At 43.3% G+C, this 20,706-nt stretch overlaps 2 protein-coding genes across 12 annotated transcripts in view; one reads left to right on the top strand and one right to left on the bottom strand.

Moving 5' to 3' along the window:
* Window positions 1–5,090, top strand: part of AATK (apoptosis associated tyrosine kinase) — a 77,250-nt gene extending 72,160 nt beyond the window's left edge. For all 7 annotated transcript variants that reach the window (XM_075846158.1, XM_075846157.1, XM_075846159.1 and 4 more), the window contains one exon: window positions 1,690–5,090. In XM_075846158.1, the coding sequence (XP_075702273.1) occupies window positions 1,690–1,718 (29 nt within the window). In that variant the 3' untranslated portion in view covers window positions 1,719–5,090. The remainder of the gene's footprint in view (window positions 1–1,689) is intronic.
* Window positions 5,091–5,305: 215 nt separating this feature from the next.
* Window positions 5,306–20,706, bottom strand: part of BAIAP2 (BAR/IMD domain containing adaptor protein 2) — a 117,635-nt gene continuing 102,234 nt past the window's right edge. For 3 of the 5 annotated variants that reach the window (XM_075846171.1, XM_075846170.1, XM_075846167.1), the window contains 2 exons: window positions 20,595–20,632; window positions 5,306–7,463 (listed from right to left, as the gene is read on the bottom strand). In XM_075846171.1, coding sequence (XP_075702286.1) covers window positions 7,394–7,463; window positions 20,595–20,632 — 108 coding nt within the window. In that variant the 3' untranslated portion in view covers window positions 5,306–7,393. Of the gene's footprint in view, window positions 7,464–10,781; window positions 10,826–14,881; window positions 18,896–20,594; window positions 20,633–20,706 lie in introns of those variants that run through there. The other 2 variants (XM_075846169.1, XM_075846168.1) reach the window with 2 other exon arrangements.

Here is a 20,706-nt window from a genome sequence, read left to right as displayed (position 1 = left end):
GGAAGTATTGAGGCTATGTTCACACGGGGTATTTTGCCGAGTTTTTTGACGCGGAAACCGCGTCGCAAACCTCGGCAAAAACGGCCCGAGAACGCCTCCCATTGATTTCAATGGGAGGCGTCAGCGTCTTTTTCCCGCGAGCAGTAAAACTGCCTTGCGGGAAAAAGAAGCGACATGCCCTATCTTCGGGCGCTTCCGCCTCTGACCTCCCATTGACTTCAATGGGAGGCAGGAGAAAGTGTATTTCTCGCTGTTTTATGCCCGCGGCGCTCAATGGCCGCGGGCGAAAAACGGCGCGAATCGGCGTGCAGGGAGAGGAATATCTGCCTCAAAGTTCCAAACGGAATTTTGAGGCAGATATTCCTCCCCCAAAATACTCCGTGTGAAATAAAGTTTTATCCCACTGCGGAAATTCCGTCTGATAAACCGTACCGATTTTTCGGACGGAATGTACTGAGGGTTCCATGTTCCGTGATTTGTACGCAGCGTATCCGACCTGTGAGAACCCAGCCGAAGAGGTAATGGCTCAAGCCCGTGCCCTAACCTTACCAGGGGGTGTTTGCCAGTGAAAAGAGGAGCACTTGCTGGGGGAAGTTGGAATTGCATCTAATTTGCATATAAAAAAACAAAACGTGATTTTCCGCAAACGACTTGGAATTGCAGTTTGGAATTGTGGGTAAGTGGTTTTCGATTTCCTACCGAACACTGGGGCCGGTTTGGTAGCCAATTTTCTGCTGACATGTTCACAGAGTTTATTGCAGGCGGAATTTCTGCCTCAAAATTCCGTTTGGAAGATTTTCCTCTGCCTGCGCGCTGATTTTTGCGGCGTTTTTTGCCCGCGGCCATTGAGCGTCGCGGGCATAAAATGTTGCGAAACACGCTTTCTCTGCCTCCTATTGAAGTCAATGGGAGGTCAGAGGCGTAAACGCCCGAAGATAGGGCATGTCGCTTCTTTTTCCCGCGAGGCGGTTTCACCGCTCGCGGAAAAAAGACGCCTCCGCCTCCCATTGAAATCAATGGGAGGCATTTTCGGGACGTTTTTGACTAGTGTTTTGGCGCGGTTTCCGCGTCAAAAAAACTGTGTGAACATAGAAGGTGGGTTTACATGGGCAGATTTCTGCCCTTAACGCGCGCCAATGGACGATAAAACAAGTTGGACTTTTTTATTTTATAAAGTTATTAAAAAGAATAAACAGAAATGTTGGTCCTGGGAAAGCTGGGTGACCGCAGTAGTAGCAGCCATTTTGGTCGTCTTGATTTCTCTAGATAAAACAAAGTTCGGCTTGGGGTGGCATCACTGCGTAGCTAGACAGATGCCGACACCAGGAAAAGTGGGCAACAACCATTGTAGACGCCTCTGGGTTGCTGTGGGCAGATTTACGGTTGTAGCATAACCGGTGACGTGTCATAGTTGCCATTCAGAACTGTAGGAAAGCTGGGTGAAAGAACCTGTGAGCCATAAAGACAGCCTGTAAGCTCTTTGGTCCTGTTGACACCCAGCTTTCCTACAGTCCTGAATAGCAGGTGACCAAGACGACTAAGATTTGGTATTCAGAAGTAGGCCTAGGGACAACTCCTGTGGAATCTATAATGAGTCTTATGGGTTGGCACACAGCTTTCCCTGGAACAGATATAATACATTTTTTTTCTGTCACTAACGTCCACGTGTTTTTTTTTTTTTCCGTATAGAAAAAGTCAAGACTGGAGATCAGGTCTAATGTAGCAACGTGCGGACGACTACTTTACTTTGAGGCTTCCGGAAGCGCCGACTGGACAACCCACGGCGCTGTCTGGCGGACGGTCTTACTGTCTATGGATGCTGCTGTCAAGGAACCTTTCCCTAATCCCCCCCCCCTGGATACGGTCGGTGTACGTGGGAGGGGGGGGCACATATTTGTGGTTTGCACTCAAGGTTTGGACCTGTACCGGTGTGTCTGTAGGACTGTGTGTTTGGACCGGTTTGTGAATGTGCGTATGCGTATATATTCCATATATGCATCCAGATGATTTTAAGGACCATGCGTGTACATAGCGCCGTCTACTCGTCTTTTTTTTTTTTTTTTATATTCATGAGGGCATTTACGATATACTCGTCACCCACTCATGGGCCAGGCAGCCATTTTGTGGGCTTAACTACTATTGGTATGCACACAAAATGGCTGCCTCCGCAGTGACAAGGGTGTGACTAGATTTTCAAGGTTTAGGTTGGGGCCACCATTAATTCACTGACCCCGGAGAAGAAAAACATCACTATATATCGTGGAAAGACTATTTGTGGACACCGTATTATCCCCACACCCAATACGGAAAACTGAACTGGCTTCTCCAAAATTGTCTGCGCCGGGGGGTGGGGAACTTGTATTATTTGAAGAAAATAACCTACTATTCTATATTTATGGCATGGCGCTGCAGATTAACGGACGCTGTGTGACCCAAGGACCTAGCGGTCAAGCCACACCCACAATGTTGTATCCCGCAACGTTTAAAAATGGCCGACTCTCAAGGTCCCAGAAGTTCCTCCGATGCCGCCGTGCTCCGTAGTGCGTCCTGAGGGAGCGCTAGACGTGTCTATCCATAGGATCTATAGGTGGATGAAAATATTTATATTTTGTAACAGATTATAAATGAACGATTGATCTATCCAGAAATCCTGCTGTTTGTGGGGCGACCCTCGGGCCCCGTATACATATCTATATACTGTATATTGTAAAAGCGAGAGTATAAGGGCCAGTGTACAAAAGATTTATTTTTTACGATGACGTCCATATGATTTGTGTGCACCTATAGAAGAACACACTTGTTATCTGGACATAACGTGTACGCCGCACTTTACGCGTCAAATGTTAACGGACAATAACCTCAGCGAAGGCCTCATCGCTGGCTCTTTCTAGGGGTAGCGGCCATTTTGTGGACGGAACGAATATTTCTGAGACTCTGCTTACAAAATGGTGGCCAGTGACTCCACCCCCAGGTCACATGCATCCACTTGTTTTTAATTGATCAATAATTGCATGTCTTTATCGACCTTGCCTAATGCCACAGGGAGTGGACATGCCCTACACGGAGGTCTGTGACCTATGGCTGCTCCAACTGTTGTAAGATTACAACTCCCAGCATTCCCTGCCCGCCACATGCTTGACATTGTCGTTTTGCAATAGACCACTTTCCACTATGCCCAGGGGTCTTGTCTTGTTCCTCCAGTATAGCCTGGCAACCAATCGGCTGCCAGCTAGGCCTCAGGTATCATAACCAGCTCATAGAGAAAAGAGTGACCTTGTCACCTAGCAACCAGAGTTCAGCTTTCATTTTCAAAACTGCAGCGGAATAATGATACATGGTCACGGATTGGTTGCTATGGGCACCAGCCACATTTTTCTTGAAGAGCTTTCGGCTACACGAGGCCAGCAGGACATTATAGATGGACTACACATTTCAGTGTTTCCTGTGCAGTACAGAAAGCTCAGATGTTCGGAAATCACATTAGGGTATGGCAGTAGTCCTCAATATGTGCCGGTCAGGGCATGCTGGGAGTTGTAGTTTTACAGTAGCTGGAGAGCACTGTCTAGTAAAATGTCTTCTTAAAGGGGTTGTCAGGATTCTAGTACAAGTTTAAGACAACAATGAGAAAGATAATGAACTTATTAATGTACATTGGGTTCTAGATCTGCGGCGTTCCTCCTAATCTCCAGCAGCCCCAAACAGAACGTCGTCCCTGGATATTGGATATTTTTCACGACAGTCTATGGCCAGAGAGGGCAGGCTGGAGATGACATCATCCCGTGTGTTTATTTACTTCCAGCTGCTGTCATGCCCCTATTGTTTACACTGCAAAGCAGCTCCTTGGGGGTGGGACGGAGGTAGTGTGATTGACAGCTGTGCTCTGAAACGACTGTACCAGCATAGTCTCGTGTTAGATCACGGCACTGAGAAATGCTGTAGTTTCAGAGTGGCGCGGTTAATCACACATTGAGCTGCTTTGCAGTGTAAACAATGGGGGCAGCATAGTAATGGCCAATACAGAATTACTATCTCTCCTCCTCTCACGCTGGGGTGACCAGGCCATAGCATTGCATCACTTGCCATTCAGGATTCTAGAAAAGTTGGGTGGCAGGCCTTGTGGAAGCTTCAAATGTGGTCACAGGTCATGCGATTGGTTGCTATGGACAACACCACTGCTTTATAAGCCTCACTAATGATGTTGGGGGGACACTCTTCCGAGAACATTTCCAAGCGCTCCGCCATGTTGTCTTCCTCTGGTCTCGGAATGAGTCTTTTCCGTTACAAGATGTAAAGATCATTCAGGACACTGGGAAAGCAGGATGAAAACTGGCTATTTTGGTTTCCACCCAGCCAGAAACAGGATTATATTGATTCATGGGAAAGCTGGGTGGCAGCCAATATGGTCACCATTACAGCTCCTCACAAGGGTGGTCACCCAGCTTTCCAAGAGCAGATTGAAAAATTAATTTATATAAAACTTCTGTTTCTTGGAAAGCTGAATGGTAAATATGATTGCCTCGTGCAAGGGAAAATTACGATCATATCGCTTGCCACCCAGCTTTCCAAGAAACTGAAAATTTTTAAATCGATTTTTCCGTTTCTTGGAAAGCTGGGTGGCTGCTGATATAGTAGTCATTACAGCTCCCACAGGGGGTCATCTTGCCAGAGTCCTGACTGGTAAATCTGAGTTGATACAGAAGCTGGACCACTGCAGGGCTCTGGAAAGCTGGGTGACAACCCCTCTGAGCTGAACATGACAGGGGAGTGCTCTTTAAATGACCAGTGGATGTTATATTGTATTGTACTAGAACTAACCCTCCCCCGGGCTGCTGAGGGACTAGAAGTACCAGCATATATTGCCAGCTGGGGCTTGTAGTCCTACCACAGATGGAGCAGACCGTGTAGACGCTGGAACGGCACGAACCTATTGTACATGTTATTGCTGCCAAAGAGACCTGTATACATGTGGCATTAGGAGGAATTCTTTTTACCCCTCTCCCCTCCCCCAATGTTTTATTTGCCCCATGTCCTGAATTTGAGGTATAGGATACAAGTGCAATGAAATGTTCAATAAACTAAAGAGAATGTTATTTACATGTTTCTAAGGGGTCGTTACTCGATGGTATGAGAGTCCGCGTCTCACACACAGGGGTGGCAGACATTTATTTTTTTTTTTAAATGTACGTTTCTGGGAAAGCAGAGTGACAACCAATATGGCTTTCCAAGACTCCATAACGGTACGGCGGCCATATTGCTGGTCACTCAGCTTTCCTAGACAGACGTAACAAACACACGCACTTCAGGGTTTCCATCTTTTTTTTTTATTAGACTTGTCACATTTTTTTGTGCTGTACATTAAAATAAAAATCAATTATACAGCGAGATAATTTATCAAATTTACAAGACATAAAATATTCGGTTACTCCACCCACAAGACACCCAGCCGCTCCGGGTAGGAGTCCTAAGCAGAGTCTGCGGCTCCTGTCCAGCATCCGTATATGCAAAGATATTGTGCAATATATGGCAGTCTATGGTAACACACATATATACACGGTCTATAGCGACTTGCTATATGTACAGGATAAAGCCATGCAAAATGGCCGCCCCACTGTAGTTGTTTTGTAAGACATTATTGGCCTATCAGTTTGCTAGAAACTAGTGACATCATAAAGGCATCGACGACACAGCAGCCTCCACTGTGTTTAGGTGACAGGATCTTTCTTAAAGGGGTTGTACATTTTTTTTGCCTGCTGTATGTCTGGGGCTACCTACGTAGCTTGTGTGAGTTTTCAAATCGGGATTTATGATGGACCTTGCAAGTGTTGCAAAATTCTGGCCATGTAGTCCCAAGCCCAGTATCACCTCCATATTCCCTATTAACATTTCACTTTTCCCTGATACAAAGCTCCAAATCCCCTGCATAGACACAGATTTAATATACAGTATAAGATTTTGGCTGCCTGCAGTCACCACTAGAGTGGGCACAATTAATACATGTATGCAGTAAGCTCCCTCTAGTGGCGGCTGCAGGACGCAAGCATGTTCTATATTGAATCTGTGTCTATGAAGAGGATTTGGAGCGCTGCCAGAATAACACTAAAGATTTTTCTAGTATATTAAAAGCGGAACAGATTTTTGAACCTACTTCAGGAGTACGCATTAAAACTTAGGGAAAATGTACAACCTCTAACAGGAGAACTGCCAGAAGATCTAGATTAAAGCGGAGTTCACTTCTTTTTTTTTTTTAATAACTTGAAAACACAAGTCGGATAAGCGGTTGGAGTTCAGAGTTGGAGTCTGTGTCCCCATGACAACAATTCCTGGTTCTGTGCTCTAGCCACACAGTTTTATAGTAACCAATGAAGCTTTCATTCTCTTGTCTTTGCTTAAAAAAATGAAAGCTTGATTCGGATTGGTTTCTATGATGCCATTATGGGCAGGAAGTGTTGTCATGGGGATATTGCATTTACAGACCTTATGTGAAGAGCTTCTGGGCCAACCTGATGCCTCCACAGAGCAATAAGACTTTGAAGTATTGAAAGGGGATGTACTGCAGATCTTCTAGGAGTTCGCCTCTAAATCAACAGTATTACAAGACGACTGAAAGTGACTGCAGCTAAGATTGCGTTGCCCAGCAAATATATACGATTAATTCACTCTAGAATTATACTCTTCAATTTACCTACAAATATATAAGCAATTTCCCCCCCCCCACCCCCACCTCTAATGCTCCGGGGGCCGGCCCCTTCGGGGAGAGATAACACTGAACTCAAGCGATCTCTATGTGATGAAGTCCTAAAGAGTGGTCACCGCAGGTTATTAAAAGCTCCACATATATATATATATATATATATATATATATGTGCACCTGTAATTGTGATAAGTGAGACCATTGAAAACATACAGAGTACAGGACTGGAGGCATTTGAGCTTAATTTACTCTAAACTAGTGACATCACAAAAGGACTGTGATGTCACCAATTGCCATAGAATGGATTGCCCATATAAACAAAAAGGTGCATCTTCACTCTGTAATGGAGCCACCATTTATGATACAACTTTACCACAAGCCCCTTTAGTTATGGATGATCATTGAAGAAATTCTTGATATTTTTTTGAGAGGTGATCAATAAAGATAACGTTTGATCACGGTAATAGAAGTGATCGGTGGTGATGAGAGATCATGGTGTGACCGAGAAGCTGCAGGCTTAACATATGTCCTACAACCAATAGCCAGACTTACTATACACATTCTGACTTTCTACATACAAGTTGTATAGATCCAGCATATATCAGGATCAAGTCAAGAGGAGGCAGAGACGTCCACCAGACTGCCAGTCTTCAGTGCCAGTCATTCCACTTGCATCATAAGAGCAGACCGGGTCCACCAAGGTCAGTTAACAAGAGGCGCAGATCGGTCATTTGTTACTGTAGGTTTCAATTGGACTTCGAGAAATGGATTCCTGTTGGAAGATAAGAAGTTGCATGAGGCGATTACTCCACAGAACATATTCTACGGGAAGTTGGCCCCACGGGTAAAGTAAGGAAGATGTGACGTGGAGTTTAAAATAGATTGCAATCCCTTCCCAGTCTATGGAAGTCCCCTTAGTTGTGGTCGCAGCCATTGTGGTGGCTTTGCCATTGTGGACTATGGAGCCAATGCCACCACAGAGCCATGATGGATTTTACACATACGAATGAACCAACGGCCACCGTGAACTTCAAGCTATGGATGGACAATGAAGCCATACCTACCAGCATTGTGGCACAGATCGGAGACATATCAGAAGAAAGGTTTGGACATAGAGGATTAGTGATGGGTAGGTTAGAGGAGGAGACACGTCATGCATGGTTAGAAAGACAACAGAATGGAAACCACCTGCATGACATACAACCACCTCAAAACCACCACATAAAATGGCATCCTTTTGGAACCATTTCCCTCATATTCGACTCTAAAGTAGATCACGGACATGTTTGGATCCCACCAAAATCGGAACGTTGTCTAATATCAATGAGCTGCTCATCTCATTCTGCCCCTAAACCAAATTATATATGCATTAATTTGGACAATGGCCACCTTAATTGCTGAAAGACCGTCATAATGCCAATGATGGGTGGTCAACATCACACATTATGGGGGGGGCTTTAATACAGGTGCATAAATATGTCAAGACAGGCCAAAGTCCTAGGCAGGGGCACACAAGTACGGCCATGTTTATGTTCTCTGTATATGTTTTATGAACAAAAATAGGTTTGGGGTCGAGAACCGAGAAGCTGCCAGGTGATCAAGCACTCTGGTAGACCATTAACCTCAGGAGTGCTGCTACAATGGATGTACCTCCTGTTACCAAGATCTATGTGGCGCACAGACCACACAGTAGGCACATGAGGCAGTTTGGGTAGAACAGGACTACATATGGTCAACTTAAGGTCTTGGGCTGATCAGTCTTGCTAGATAAACGAGACAACTCGCCATTGTTTGGCAGGTGTCCTCAGAACCATGTTCTGGCCATGTAGCTTGGCAAGCGCCTATAGAAGTGAGAGTCACTGAAATGGACACCAGAATTTCACCACCTTAAGCCAAGTACCAAAGGCATTTCCAAAAGAAAAAAAAAAATATTCTGTTCAAAAATATAGAAGGCAATGAGATTTTTTTTGTAGACTATTCCTTAATGTGGGATCATGCTCAATCTAATGAATTGGTTATCGTGAACTAAAAGAACATTTTCTACCTGAACCTAAAAATCCCCACTAATAAAAAGGTCCTCGAGTCGTTCTTTTCTAGAGCATGGTCACGCTGGGTGACAACCAATATGGCCACCATTACAGCTCCCACACCTTGAGGTCAACCAGCCTACATAGATGGTGGAGCAAATAAATGTGCCTGCATGGCGCCTTGATATAGAACACGGTGGATTTAGTATAGATTAGTGAAGTCTCTATAATCAAGCTGTAAAGACTAGTCTACTTTTTGGGTATTTTTGGATTTTAGCACAAGTCTCTCACGGGGTAGAAACCTGTATTGATCAGATCGGCGTTTCATAGGTTCAGGTTGAGTATCAGTTAGGAGTACATCAGAACCAGGTTACTAAATATAGGAATTTTAAGCGTGTATGTACCATCTTGATGAGATGAGGTTCTCCAAAAAGAAACCGCACAGGGGTCTAGATACAAGGGTTTAACATTTAAGGGCCAAGGAGATGCATACGACAAGGACATTCATAGACAAATGGTCACAAAACACACATTGCACCAGGGGACAACCGGTTTTCTCTGATCGGAGTACAAAATGAAGATCCTACAAGAACATCCTACACGCTAGCCAAGGAAGTACTACCAAGGGTTACACTATAATGACCTCTAGCAACCAGGGATCTTGTGATGGTCAGCTGCCAGGCCCGGCCAGAGAACGGAAAAAGATATGGGATAGTGATGCCCAGATAGTGCGAAGGTAAGATTGAATAGCTAGGACAAGGATGTTGGGTGGAAGGAGGCAAGTGTTCTACTGTAACTGCTGGGAACAACCCACATTACAAGGAATAAGAAGCCACGTCAATACCAGTAAGATTTTATGGTGCCAGATACTTGTCAGGAGCAATAAATCAAAAAATGTGAAGATACCTCTAGTCAGACATAGCATTTCTTAGATTCTTGTCCGTAGGGGGCAGTACGTTGCGCAGGCCAATTACTAAATTATTGTAAATACTTTCTTCCAAAAACAGCGCTAGTCTTGGAATTGAACTATCAAAGGCTTGTAGTTAAATATGGGGAAAATTGCACTAGAGAAAGATTAGAGGACTATTGTCTGATGCAGCCAAATTTGTACGGATTGGTATGAGCCATCATACAATTTGTGTGGGGGGGGGGGGGGGATTATTGGCTTTGGATTTTTTGATAATTCTCCCGAGGCAAGTCAACTACACTACTTCCCCTTCAGTTTTCTAACTAGGCTTCCTTCCATAGACCTGAACATGCATGAACAGGTGACCAGAACATCAGGCCTCAATCATGTCCAGACCATACAAAGATCTTTGGTGGGTCAGAAGGAGGTCCAAAACCTAATGTAAGAGGAGCGCAGGTCAGTCAAGGTGGATCTCACCTCTGTGATCCTACTGCTTTCCCTGAAAAAGAGGGGATTCATAACAGTCTAGCAGACAATCATCTCCCACTGTAGCAAGCATGTTGAGGTTGATAGTTGTTGGTCGAATGTCTTGGCTAGCTCAAAGCTCCCCGTAGACATCAGACGTGGAGCTTCTTGACCCTCACCCAAGGACTTCTGTTGGGAATGACCTATATTAACTACAGTTTGGCCTGAAATACAAGTTATCTGCTCCTTGCTCATCTCTCCACCGCTCCATAAAATTAATACTCCGATTTGATCAAGTATGAACATCTTCACTGTAGTCGTCAAGACCTATCACTGTCAATTATAGAACAACCCACATCTCAAGGAATAAGAAGCCAGTAAAAAATTGCCAATATTTTGTTACTTGTAAAGGAACAATAAATCCAAAATGTGAAGATGCCTATAGTCCGACATAACATTTCTTATATTCTTGTCTGTAGGTGGCAGTACGTTGGTCAAGCCAATGGAAGACATAGGTTTTAATTGGTTGGTTATAAAGGTATGGACAGGCATTAAGGTACTATTCAATCAGATATTTTGATATGCACCCTCTGAGATGCTTGGTGTGGTCTTGATGTATCCCAGCAGCTAGAGTATAGAAACGAGGTAAGTGGGAAAAATAAAATTTAAAAAAAAAATACGAAAAACTTACTAACGTCAGAGACCTCTCAAAACCTTGCAACTTCTGCTTCCAAGCTGCAACACAAACAAAAATGTGGTTTGTAAGTGAAGGTTGATGGTTGTATAAATGCTGAGGGGCCGGGCCACAGCGACAGGAACAGGTCTCCCCATCGGGCAACGTCTGCTCCTGTGAGCGTCTCGGCTGGATGTGTTGGCGCATTGTTCTCTACAGCAGTCACTGTTTATTGTTTAGAGAAGGATGAATAAGCCTGGGGCTGGAGCGAGGGAAGAGAACAAAATGTACATAGGTGGGGAGACACTCTGTTTATAGCATAGAAACAGCAGCTCACCATTGTTGTCGTTGACATTTAGCTTCAATGTTACATGCATATTCATTAGTGGATTGGAGCTTGCGGAATTAACTGTTTGTTCAGATCACAGTATGTCTTATTTTAATCTGGGAGTTCTGTTCTTTACTTCAAGTTCTAGGTACCATACGCTCACGATTAACGGACTTAAAGGGGGTCAGCTAAAATTTGTTTTTTTCTCCCTAGAAACAGCGCCACACTCGTCTATGGGCAGTGCCTGGTATTGCAGGCCATATCCATTCAAGTTATTTAGCCCGAATTGCAATACTAGACACTGCCACACTCATCGTTGGGATCGGTTTCTGGAAAAACAATAGACCCTTTTTTCTAATATTGGTCAATTCTATAAAGTAAATGTTTAGGTTAAAATGTTTAAGGGTAGATCCAAAATTTCTAGCCGATTAGTAATGAATACATTTATAGCGGTCAGGGCTACTTATTTCTGATACAAAACAGTCCAAATTCCCTGTATAGACAAATTATAAAATAATGTATTCTTGCAGCCACCACTAGGGGGAGACAATTATCGTTAAACTATCTATGCAGAGGCCCTATAGAGGTGTCTCAAAAACAATGGAGTTACAACCGCTATAGATCCCTGAATCCCCTGCACAGTCCGTGATAGACAGGGTTCACACCTGCGTTCTTAGATTCCGTTGTTCTGTTCAGAGCAGCAGAACAAGAGAGCAGCAGAACAAGAGAGCAGCAGAACAAGAGAGCAGCAGAACAAGAGAGCAGCAGAACAAGAGAGCAGCAGAACAAGAGAGCAGCAGAACAAGAGAGCAGCAGAACAAGAGAGCAGCAGAACAAGAGAGCAGCAGAACAAGAGAGCAGCAGAACAAGAGAGCAGCAGAACAAGAGAGTAACGGAACCAACGGTCACTGCCGGTTGCTGACTGAGCCCATTGACTTTAATAGGTTCTGTCAGCTTGTTCACAATTTTATTGAACAAAATAGTGCAGCGTTCTGGGCTATTATCTCCGGTAAACTCAGATAATCCCTGCCGGATCTGTGACGGAGGTCCCTAAAAGAGCCTCAGACGTCAACGAAGCCTTAAAGGGGTTCGCCACTTTCTAAGAAAATTTCTAAAAACGCCCTAATTTGCTGGTTTCAGACACAGGCAATTGTAAATACCCCATCACTTACCCCTACGCTTTGTTTCAGAGCCCTATGTTAAAAACATTGGACATCACGATTATCCTTTCCATGGCTTATATATCTTCACGTTGCCAAGATTCTCTGCGGCCCCCTTTTTTGGCTGGACCCTTAGGTCAGTACTACGCTTATGGCTGCCCTGCTTTTGGATGTTGTCATAATTCATTGACATTATGACCCTGCTATACATTAGTTGACATCTTGCTGGTCCCCCCCCCCATCCCCCATGCTAGACCCTCTAAATGTACTCGAATAAAAGCACGACCAGGCTATGAATATGATCATGGATGAAGAATGATTCATCATTTATTAATATGCAGATGGCGTTAGTTGATAAAATGATGAGAGGTGGCGCCAAAGAGCACAGCAGGCAGTAGAAGGAAAATAAAAAAGAAGGCCGGTTGTAGAAAATTTTTATTGTAGCCTGAAGTTATAATACAGCTGCTCAATGGTCAAAACTCACAGTTAGCGTCTGTCAGCAAGACAACCCCCCCCCCCCTCAAAAAAAAAAATAAATTAGAAATCTATACAGAGACAGCAAGCAAGCCCCAGAGAAAATAAAAAGGATCCCCGAAATGCAATAAATAAAACTTTATTCGTACAACATCATCATTACAGGGCATCATTGTGTGCAGATCATTGAACATTCTATTTTGTTTTTTTACAAGATTCTACATTCTGTTCATCACTGAACATCTGATGGTTCACAAAAGATGTAGCGGGTAGAGGCGACGGCCAGCAACGCCAGAGAGGGACCTTTATTTAAGATAACGGACCACAGTTGGGATTGCTTTTTGGCACTGGCGAAAACTTGACAGAAGTTGGGAGGTGAAGGCCCCTTTAAATCCCATAAGCCCATGATATCAGTTCGTGAGGAAGCAATACAGGTAGCCGTTAACGCCAATCTTATTTTGTTGGTTTCTAAAATTTTGTGAGACACACAAAGATGGAGATTTAGGAAAATAACAGAAAATAAAGTATAAAACAATAAAAAATATATATATTTTTTTTATTGTTATATACTTTATTTTTTTATATCAGATCGGTATAATAAATGGAATACGTGGCAGGTTTCTGTGGTTGTCAGAGTCGACAGGTTCTCTACAACATGGCTTCAGACTTTCTTCCGAGCCTTACCAGCCAAACCATGGTGAAGCCTGGGACTCACCAGGGGCCAATACACATCCAGTGCCAGGCACAGTGCCCCCTAGATCAGCCACTGAGACTTCAATACTAGCCACTGTGCCCCCAGTCCTTCATGATTCTACCGATCCTGCCGCAAGGAGGAAGTTAGCTTGTAACTTCCTGTTCCTGTGCCAGTGTGCACAGGTTAACGTCTTCCTGAATTAATTCTGTAATAGTCTAACTACATGAAACTCCTGGCAGCTGGACCGTGCCATAGATTACTTCTAAGGGTATGTTCACACAGCCTATTTTCAGACGTAATTCGGGCGTTTTACGCCTGAAAAGACGGCTCCATTACGCCTGCCCATTGCTTGCAATGGGTCTTACGATGTTCTGTTCCCACGAGGTGTAATTTTACGAGTCACTGTCAAAGGACGGCGCGTAAAAAGACGCCCGCGTCAAAGAAGTGCATGTCACTTCTTTGGACGTTTTTGGAGCAGTTTTTCATGGACTCCATTGAAAAAACAGCTCCAATAACGTCCGTAAAAGACGCAGCGAAAATCGCGAGTACTTGCAAAAACGTCCGAAATTACGGAGCTGTTTTCAGCGAAAACAGCTCCTGAATTTGACGTATTTTGCTACTGCGTGTGAACATACCCTAAGTGTGGAGTCATGTTACGCACATCAAGAATTGGGTGGCGTCTCAACAGGTACACCCATCTCAGTTTGAGAAGCACTGCCATAGACAAAGATAAAAATAAAAAAAAGTTTGCCCCTTGACACTTTTTGCTTTAAAAATTGCATTACTGAAGCACAGGGGACAAAAGCACCCTAATAAATGGTATAGCACATATAGCAGCCACGCATTGTAAAAGAATATATATAGCTTTATTAATGAACAACAATACATGGTATCACATAACACATGGAGAGCAAATAGCAAAGGTATACCGAGAAGTATACCAAGAGGTTAACGGACCTGACCCATCTCAGAGTCTGACGTACAATATCATGTCAGGAGACGAAGCCGGTCTTAGGCGAAACGCGCGTCGAGGCGTTTTGCTCCTGTGTCCCATCTCATTAGTCCTGTTCCTCCATGTCGTTGGGTATGTGTTACCATTTTCATTATTAGGTGTTGCTGCTACTGCTACTACTATGCTGGTTTACCTCCATAGGCTCTCTTATATATGTCCAGTAGTTTGCCCTATATACATTATGCAGTTTTTGTAGCGTTTCTTTTTGGCATATTTACCTCTAACACATTCTTTATTATCCATTTATTCCATATTTGGTGGTATTTAATATTGTACGTCAGACTCGGAGATGGGTCAGGTCCGTTAACCTCTTGGTATACTTCTCGGTATACCTTTGCTATTTGCTCTCCATGTGTTATGTGATACTATGTATTGTTGTTCATTAATAAAGCTATATATATTCTTTTACAATGCGTGGCTGCTATATGTGCTATACCATTTATTAGGGTGCTTTTGTCCCCTGTGCTTCAGTGCTTCTAGGTTGTCTCTATAGTTGTTGGGGACCCCCTGTTTCTTGCCCTTTGAGGTCTTTTGTAGGTTTACTATTAAAAATTGCATTAGTCTGGAGAACCTGGTCAACCCCGAGTCACAGAAACCTGGCTCATACTATTGCTTTATTATTTTTTATTCATTTAAATTGAAAAAATAAATTAAAAAAAAATTATAATATTTTTTGGGGGCTAACACTAGGTTCCTTATACATCTCTTTTTTGGATCAATACTGGTAAAAAAAAAAAAAAAAAGCTAAAAAAACCTCTGCCCCTTCTGTTCATTTTTGGGGTTTTTTTTTCTACTCATTTAGGCACTGCATAACAACTAGGCCCAAATAGTATAAGAAAAAAAAAAAAAAATTAAAGGGGAACTCCAGCACCTAATTTACATGTTGAATGAATCAAATCTATAATTATAGGCCCCTTTTTTACATTCCTAAATTGCTTGGTGATGCGCAAATGTTTTTGGACGCAGGTCCAGGAGGAGGCCGTGAGAAGGCCGGGCGTGCTCTGGTGACTGGTGTTGTCACCCAGGAGTCTGCAGAAGGATCCATCACCAGCACTTCCTTCCCCCTGGATTCTCAAAGCAAAACTAGACGCCCAGTCTGCACTGGTAGTTACTGGTACACGAGTATTAGTTTACGCATCTTTGGCTCAAAGCCCCTTCCCATATGAGTGTGTCACCATCTCCGTCACATAATAAAAGGCAAACATTTTATGGGCTGGACAAACATGGCGGCTTTGAACGTTCCACTTGTACAAAATTAGAAAAACATGGCTGCTTTCTGTAAAAAAAACAAACAAACAGCGCCACACCTGTCCAGAGGTTGTGTATAGTATTGCAGCTCAGCCCAAGTCACTTCTACGGAGCTGAGCTGCAATACCAGACACGACCCATGGACAGGTATGGCGCTGTTTTTGGAGTTAAGTCATTTTTCGAACCCGGTACAACAGTTTTTTGTTATTTTTTAAAGGAATTTTTCTGCATTTTCTTGGTCTGAGTCTACACACAGGAGGTAGAATACATATGCCAGCCATCCTCCTCGCCCACTAATTTTGTACCGCAGCTTCAGGGACATTTAAAAGTTATTTTTTTCAATTAACTTTTTGTATAAAACAAAAAAGGGACCAATACAAAAAGGCTTTGGCCTTTGCTACATAGCGTCTAAAAGGGAACCTGTCCTGAAGGGTGAGTTTGCCCTTGGTGTAGGAAAGTAAAGATTCCGTTTTCTGCCCTAGCCCGGTTACTAAATACCCTGGCCAAGGTAGAGTGGGTAATTGGCACACCTGGCACCCAGCGCAGATGCCCTGCCAGCCCTCCCCTAGCTAACTAAGACCCTGGCCAGACTGCACTACTAAAAAGCTAGGGGCTTTTTAGTAGTGCATGAATTCAAATATGCAGCTTGGCAGGGTCAAAGAGGAATTTTGCCCTAGCTGGGCCATATTTTTTATTAGGGAGAAACATTCACTAGTGGCAACAAGGATTCCTCCGTTTCAGTACGCAGCTACAGTGATGGAAACCTCCCCTACTATGGGTGGGGTCTCCGGAGTGTGTAGGGAAATGCCAACGCCACATTAGGGGTGGAGCTTGACACGTTCTGGTGTGGGAAAATTTGTGTCATGAAGGGAACAGCCACTGGTTGCTCTAATGTAGAAACCATATGGTAACAGTGAATACAGGCAGCACAAAGCCTTAAAGCAGCACGTACACACAGATTTTTTTTGGGGAGGAGTTTCCCTTTAACCTGTCTGATGTTCTGTATTGAGTTGTCCTTTAAGCCGATATCTAAACATACAGCCTGCTCTCTTCCTTCTCAGTTACCAGAGGTGACATCATCATCTAGTGGTAGTCACTTTTGTAGCCCTCTGATCCCCTGCCATGAGCTTAATACCCGAGCAACCTGAGAGGGAACGTTGCTACAGATGTAACTGGTTGCTAGGCATCCACTGCCTGACAACCATAGTCTTTTCAATGTTCTATAATACGCAAGATGTGTCAATGGGAGACGAAGTAGGAGGCTGGAATTCTCCTCTTGTAATTGGTTCTTTAGTTTTGGTCTCCAAGCTTCACATATGGACAAGATCATAAAGTTTTTTTTCGGAGTACAACCCCAATTTCGATTATCTCTAGTGTGGACCCCACCCAAACCATAAATCAATGTAAAAGGGGAAGACTCATGGGGAGTCTTGTGCGGACTCTTCCTGATTGATTAATCGCAAGTGGTACACCAAAAATGGACAATCCCTTTAAATCGACCACTTTTTGTAGAATATGGCTTTTATGTCCCAATTCCTTGACATTTAAATTGAACATATAACATTTAGTTTCCTCCCATATGGAGGCATCAAGAGACTCGTTCCATCACTTCCATTATGGAGAACAGAACATAGAGAAAGTAAGGAGAAATCTCCCATGGTCTTCACTACATAGATCGTGACCTGCCCCAGATCCTGTCATCGCACATTTTTACAAAAATGTCAGCTACGAAGTTTAGACATAGGGGAATACTGGGGCAATTTCTAATTTTTTTTAAAGGGTTTTACAGGTTTAGAAAAACACCACACCAGTCCACAGGTTGTATGCGGTATTGCAGCTAAGCCCTATTCATTTAAAATGGAGACGAGATGAAATACCAGGGGCAACCCATGGACAGAAGAGGCACTGTTTTTGGAAGTAAGCAGCTATTTTTTCCCTAATCCTGCACAACCCCTTTAAAACTGGGATTAAACGGGGAGGGGGGTGATGGCTGTAAAAATACAAGTTGCGACTACAATAGTTGTGTTTATAATGGTTGGGTCAAGGATTAGTAGTGGAGTAAAGTGTTTTTGGAAATGGAGCTCCACTTTAGGTCATCATTTTACAGTTTAAATCAGCTTATACATTACTTATCCTGTACGGATTTTGAGCCAGGTCTTCCGTCTCCAATCACATCCAAAGCTGCATTCAAAATTCTGAGAGTTTCCAGTTAGCTCTTAGGGAGGAATATGGAAATATGATGTCATGCAGCCTGCTATTTTTGGCTAGGCACAGAGCATGCTCTACTGTGGTGCATTGTGGGAGAGGAAGTATTCAAACCACTAATCCAATCATCTAAAATAGAATTTCCCACAATGCACAGCTCAGGATCTTAGCTCAGTGGCAAGGGGCGGGACTGTTACACCAGAGCGGACCGATTTCGGTAGAATTTTAAAAACGCAGCTTTGGATGTGACTGGAGTAATGACCAAATGTAGCCCTAAGATTAGGGAAACAGAATTAGTTGATTGTATACGTAGATTTAAAAGTATAAGACTAGACAATTCCAGATTCTAGTGATAAAAAAGTAAAAATGTAAATCAGAAATATAAAGTAATAAAACGTAACAGTCCCTTCACAGTCCCATGCATACAAATCCATCTCGGGCAGAGGAAGAGAAAAAACACCCCCAACCCCAACCCTTCCATGCAGATAAGACCTTGTGCCAAGGCCTGACATAGTCTCCATACACCCCATAAAAACTGGTATAAAACTTCTACACTGGTATAGAACTTCTCTGTATGTTCAGTAATTACAGATACACTTTGGCAAGTTTCTGCTCTGAAAAACCCTCCGTAAAAGAGACAAAAAGTTGAGCGACAGCATTAGGAGGAGGAGAAACAAAAAAAAAGATGAAAAACTTCAACGAGTCACACCAGGATAGCCCGAGCGCTGGCATGACCTCCAGTCTCTGCTTTACATTACAGCATAGATCCCTCCAGCAACTCAATGGACTGAGAAAATAATTCAAGACCTAGAAAATTAATTCCAGAGAGTACAAAAGTAAACAAAAAAGAAGATTTCCAGGAAAATCAATGAAGATTTAAAAAAAAAAAAAAAAAAAAAGAAATAAAAAAAATCGTAAAGCGGAAAGATAGGACGACAGTTCTTCAAAGCAGCGGATGCCATGTCTGTGTAAGCCCCTCCTCACACAGTTGATATCATAGTCCCATTGCCACTGTGAAATAAAAGAGTAAAGGGGATACTGCCGAGATGTACATTATATTGTGTGACCGTACAACATCACGACACGGATGGACCACCACGAGCTGCAGTATCTCTTATTCATTCATATGGGCACCTAGACTGGTCGAGCGCTAGGGCAGAACACCTAAAAAAAACATTTCCACCCAAAAAGGGGCAAAAAACGTGAGCTCTCTGCTAAATTGTTCTCCAGGATTTACAACATGGCTCTTTTTTTGCAAAAACAGCGCCACACCCGTTTGCAGGTTGTTTGTGGTATTACAGCTCAACTCCAATCCATTTAATGCAGCCGAGCTGCATTACCAGACACAACCCACGGACAAGTGGGGCAGACATGTTTTTCTAATCCTGAAAAAAACGGTTTCTGTAAAGCTGGGGGACATGTCAATATTGCTGCATCTCTTATAGTGGTCACTCTTAGTAGTGGTCACCTTCTAGCTGTGACAGAACAAAGGGATCGTCCCACTGGGGAACTACTTGTTGCCTTAATGCTGCCTGGTGGGAGTTGTAGTTACTGAATTTCTTGCTAGAGGTAGCAGTCGCACCAAAGGCCCTGGTGCCTGAGTGGGCCTCTCGGCCACATAAGGAGAAACCAGTCTGGGGGGCCGTGTTAGAGATTTTGTATTGGGGCCCAGGGGCATTTAGTTACCCCTCTGATTGTTTGGTTACTCCCAGTTCCTTGGAAAGCCCATTTGTATTCAGGAAATGGGCCGGAGTGTGTTGAGTTAAGACAATAGCATGGGCCTTTAATTTGCCTGGGCTCACAATCAACAAGATCTTACTCCATGATCACCAGGATCACACCTGGACTAATGGGCATCCTCTAAATGGCCCCCAGTGTGATTAAGGAAATATTGCCCCAATCACTCAGCAACATCAGGGCTCAAAGGGGGCAGGGGCGCTGCCACATAGGCTGATTAGTGAAGATAACCTCTGAGCAACTCCAAGGGTTTTGGGCACTCCACAGGGCACCACGACCCCTATTTTCTTTGTTATGGCATTGATGGGGGACAAGCTCAAACACCACCACTAATTTTCTCAACTGGTTTCTCATCTAAGAAAAAAAAAAAAGTTGCTCCCTGGAAAATATCAGCAAGAAGGCTGACTATTGATGGGTCTTACTATTAATGTAAATAAGCCAACCAAACTGTTAACACTTGTATGACCACTGCGGCTTTCGTATGGAACATATACCCCCACTCATATTAAAGTATACTCATTAAATATTTTAATATTAGATTGAAAATAAAGCCATAATAAAAATTAGTCAACAGCAGATGCCCTGCTTGCTGACGGTTTCTATAAACTTTACAAAATAAAATACAAACTGAAAAACAAAAACTAAAAAAAAAACGCAAAAAACAGTAATAAAAAGATATAAGAAAGATGTCAGATTCAACATTCACTGACAATAGAGCCGGAAATGAACTGGTTCAGCCCAAAAAAAAAAAATCTGCTTTTGTTGTAAAGAGGTGATCGACATCTGATCACTTAAAGGTATATTACCAAATTAGTATCTCCACCCCCCACCCATGATAATAAGGGATACTGCAGGTGACAAAGCACGAACATACACTAGAATATAAAACACTTACCATCCACGTGAGAGAACGCATGCAGCACTAAATGAACAACCTACAAAAACACCAATATAAAGCGGAGTACGCCATTACCTGTTTGTGGCACGCGCTGCTCCGTAATCATCTAAACCCTGCGAAGGGAAAAAAAAATGGAATAAAATTATTAATGAGAAATTCCTGCTACTTTAATGAGCTCATTAATTAG

The sequence above is a fragment of the Rhinoderma darwinii genome, chromosome 13 (assembly GCF_050947455.1).
Source record: "Rhinoderma darwinii isolate aRhiDar2 chromosome 13, aRhiDar2.hap1, whole genome shotgun sequence".
Classification (NCBI taxonomy): domain Eukaryota; kingdom Metazoa; phylum Chordata; class Amphibia; order Anura; family Rhinodermatidae; genus Rhinoderma; species Rhinoderma darwinii.
The sequence above is the reverse complement of the archived record's forward strand: the minus strand, read 5'-3'. Positions and strand labels throughout refer to the sequence as shown.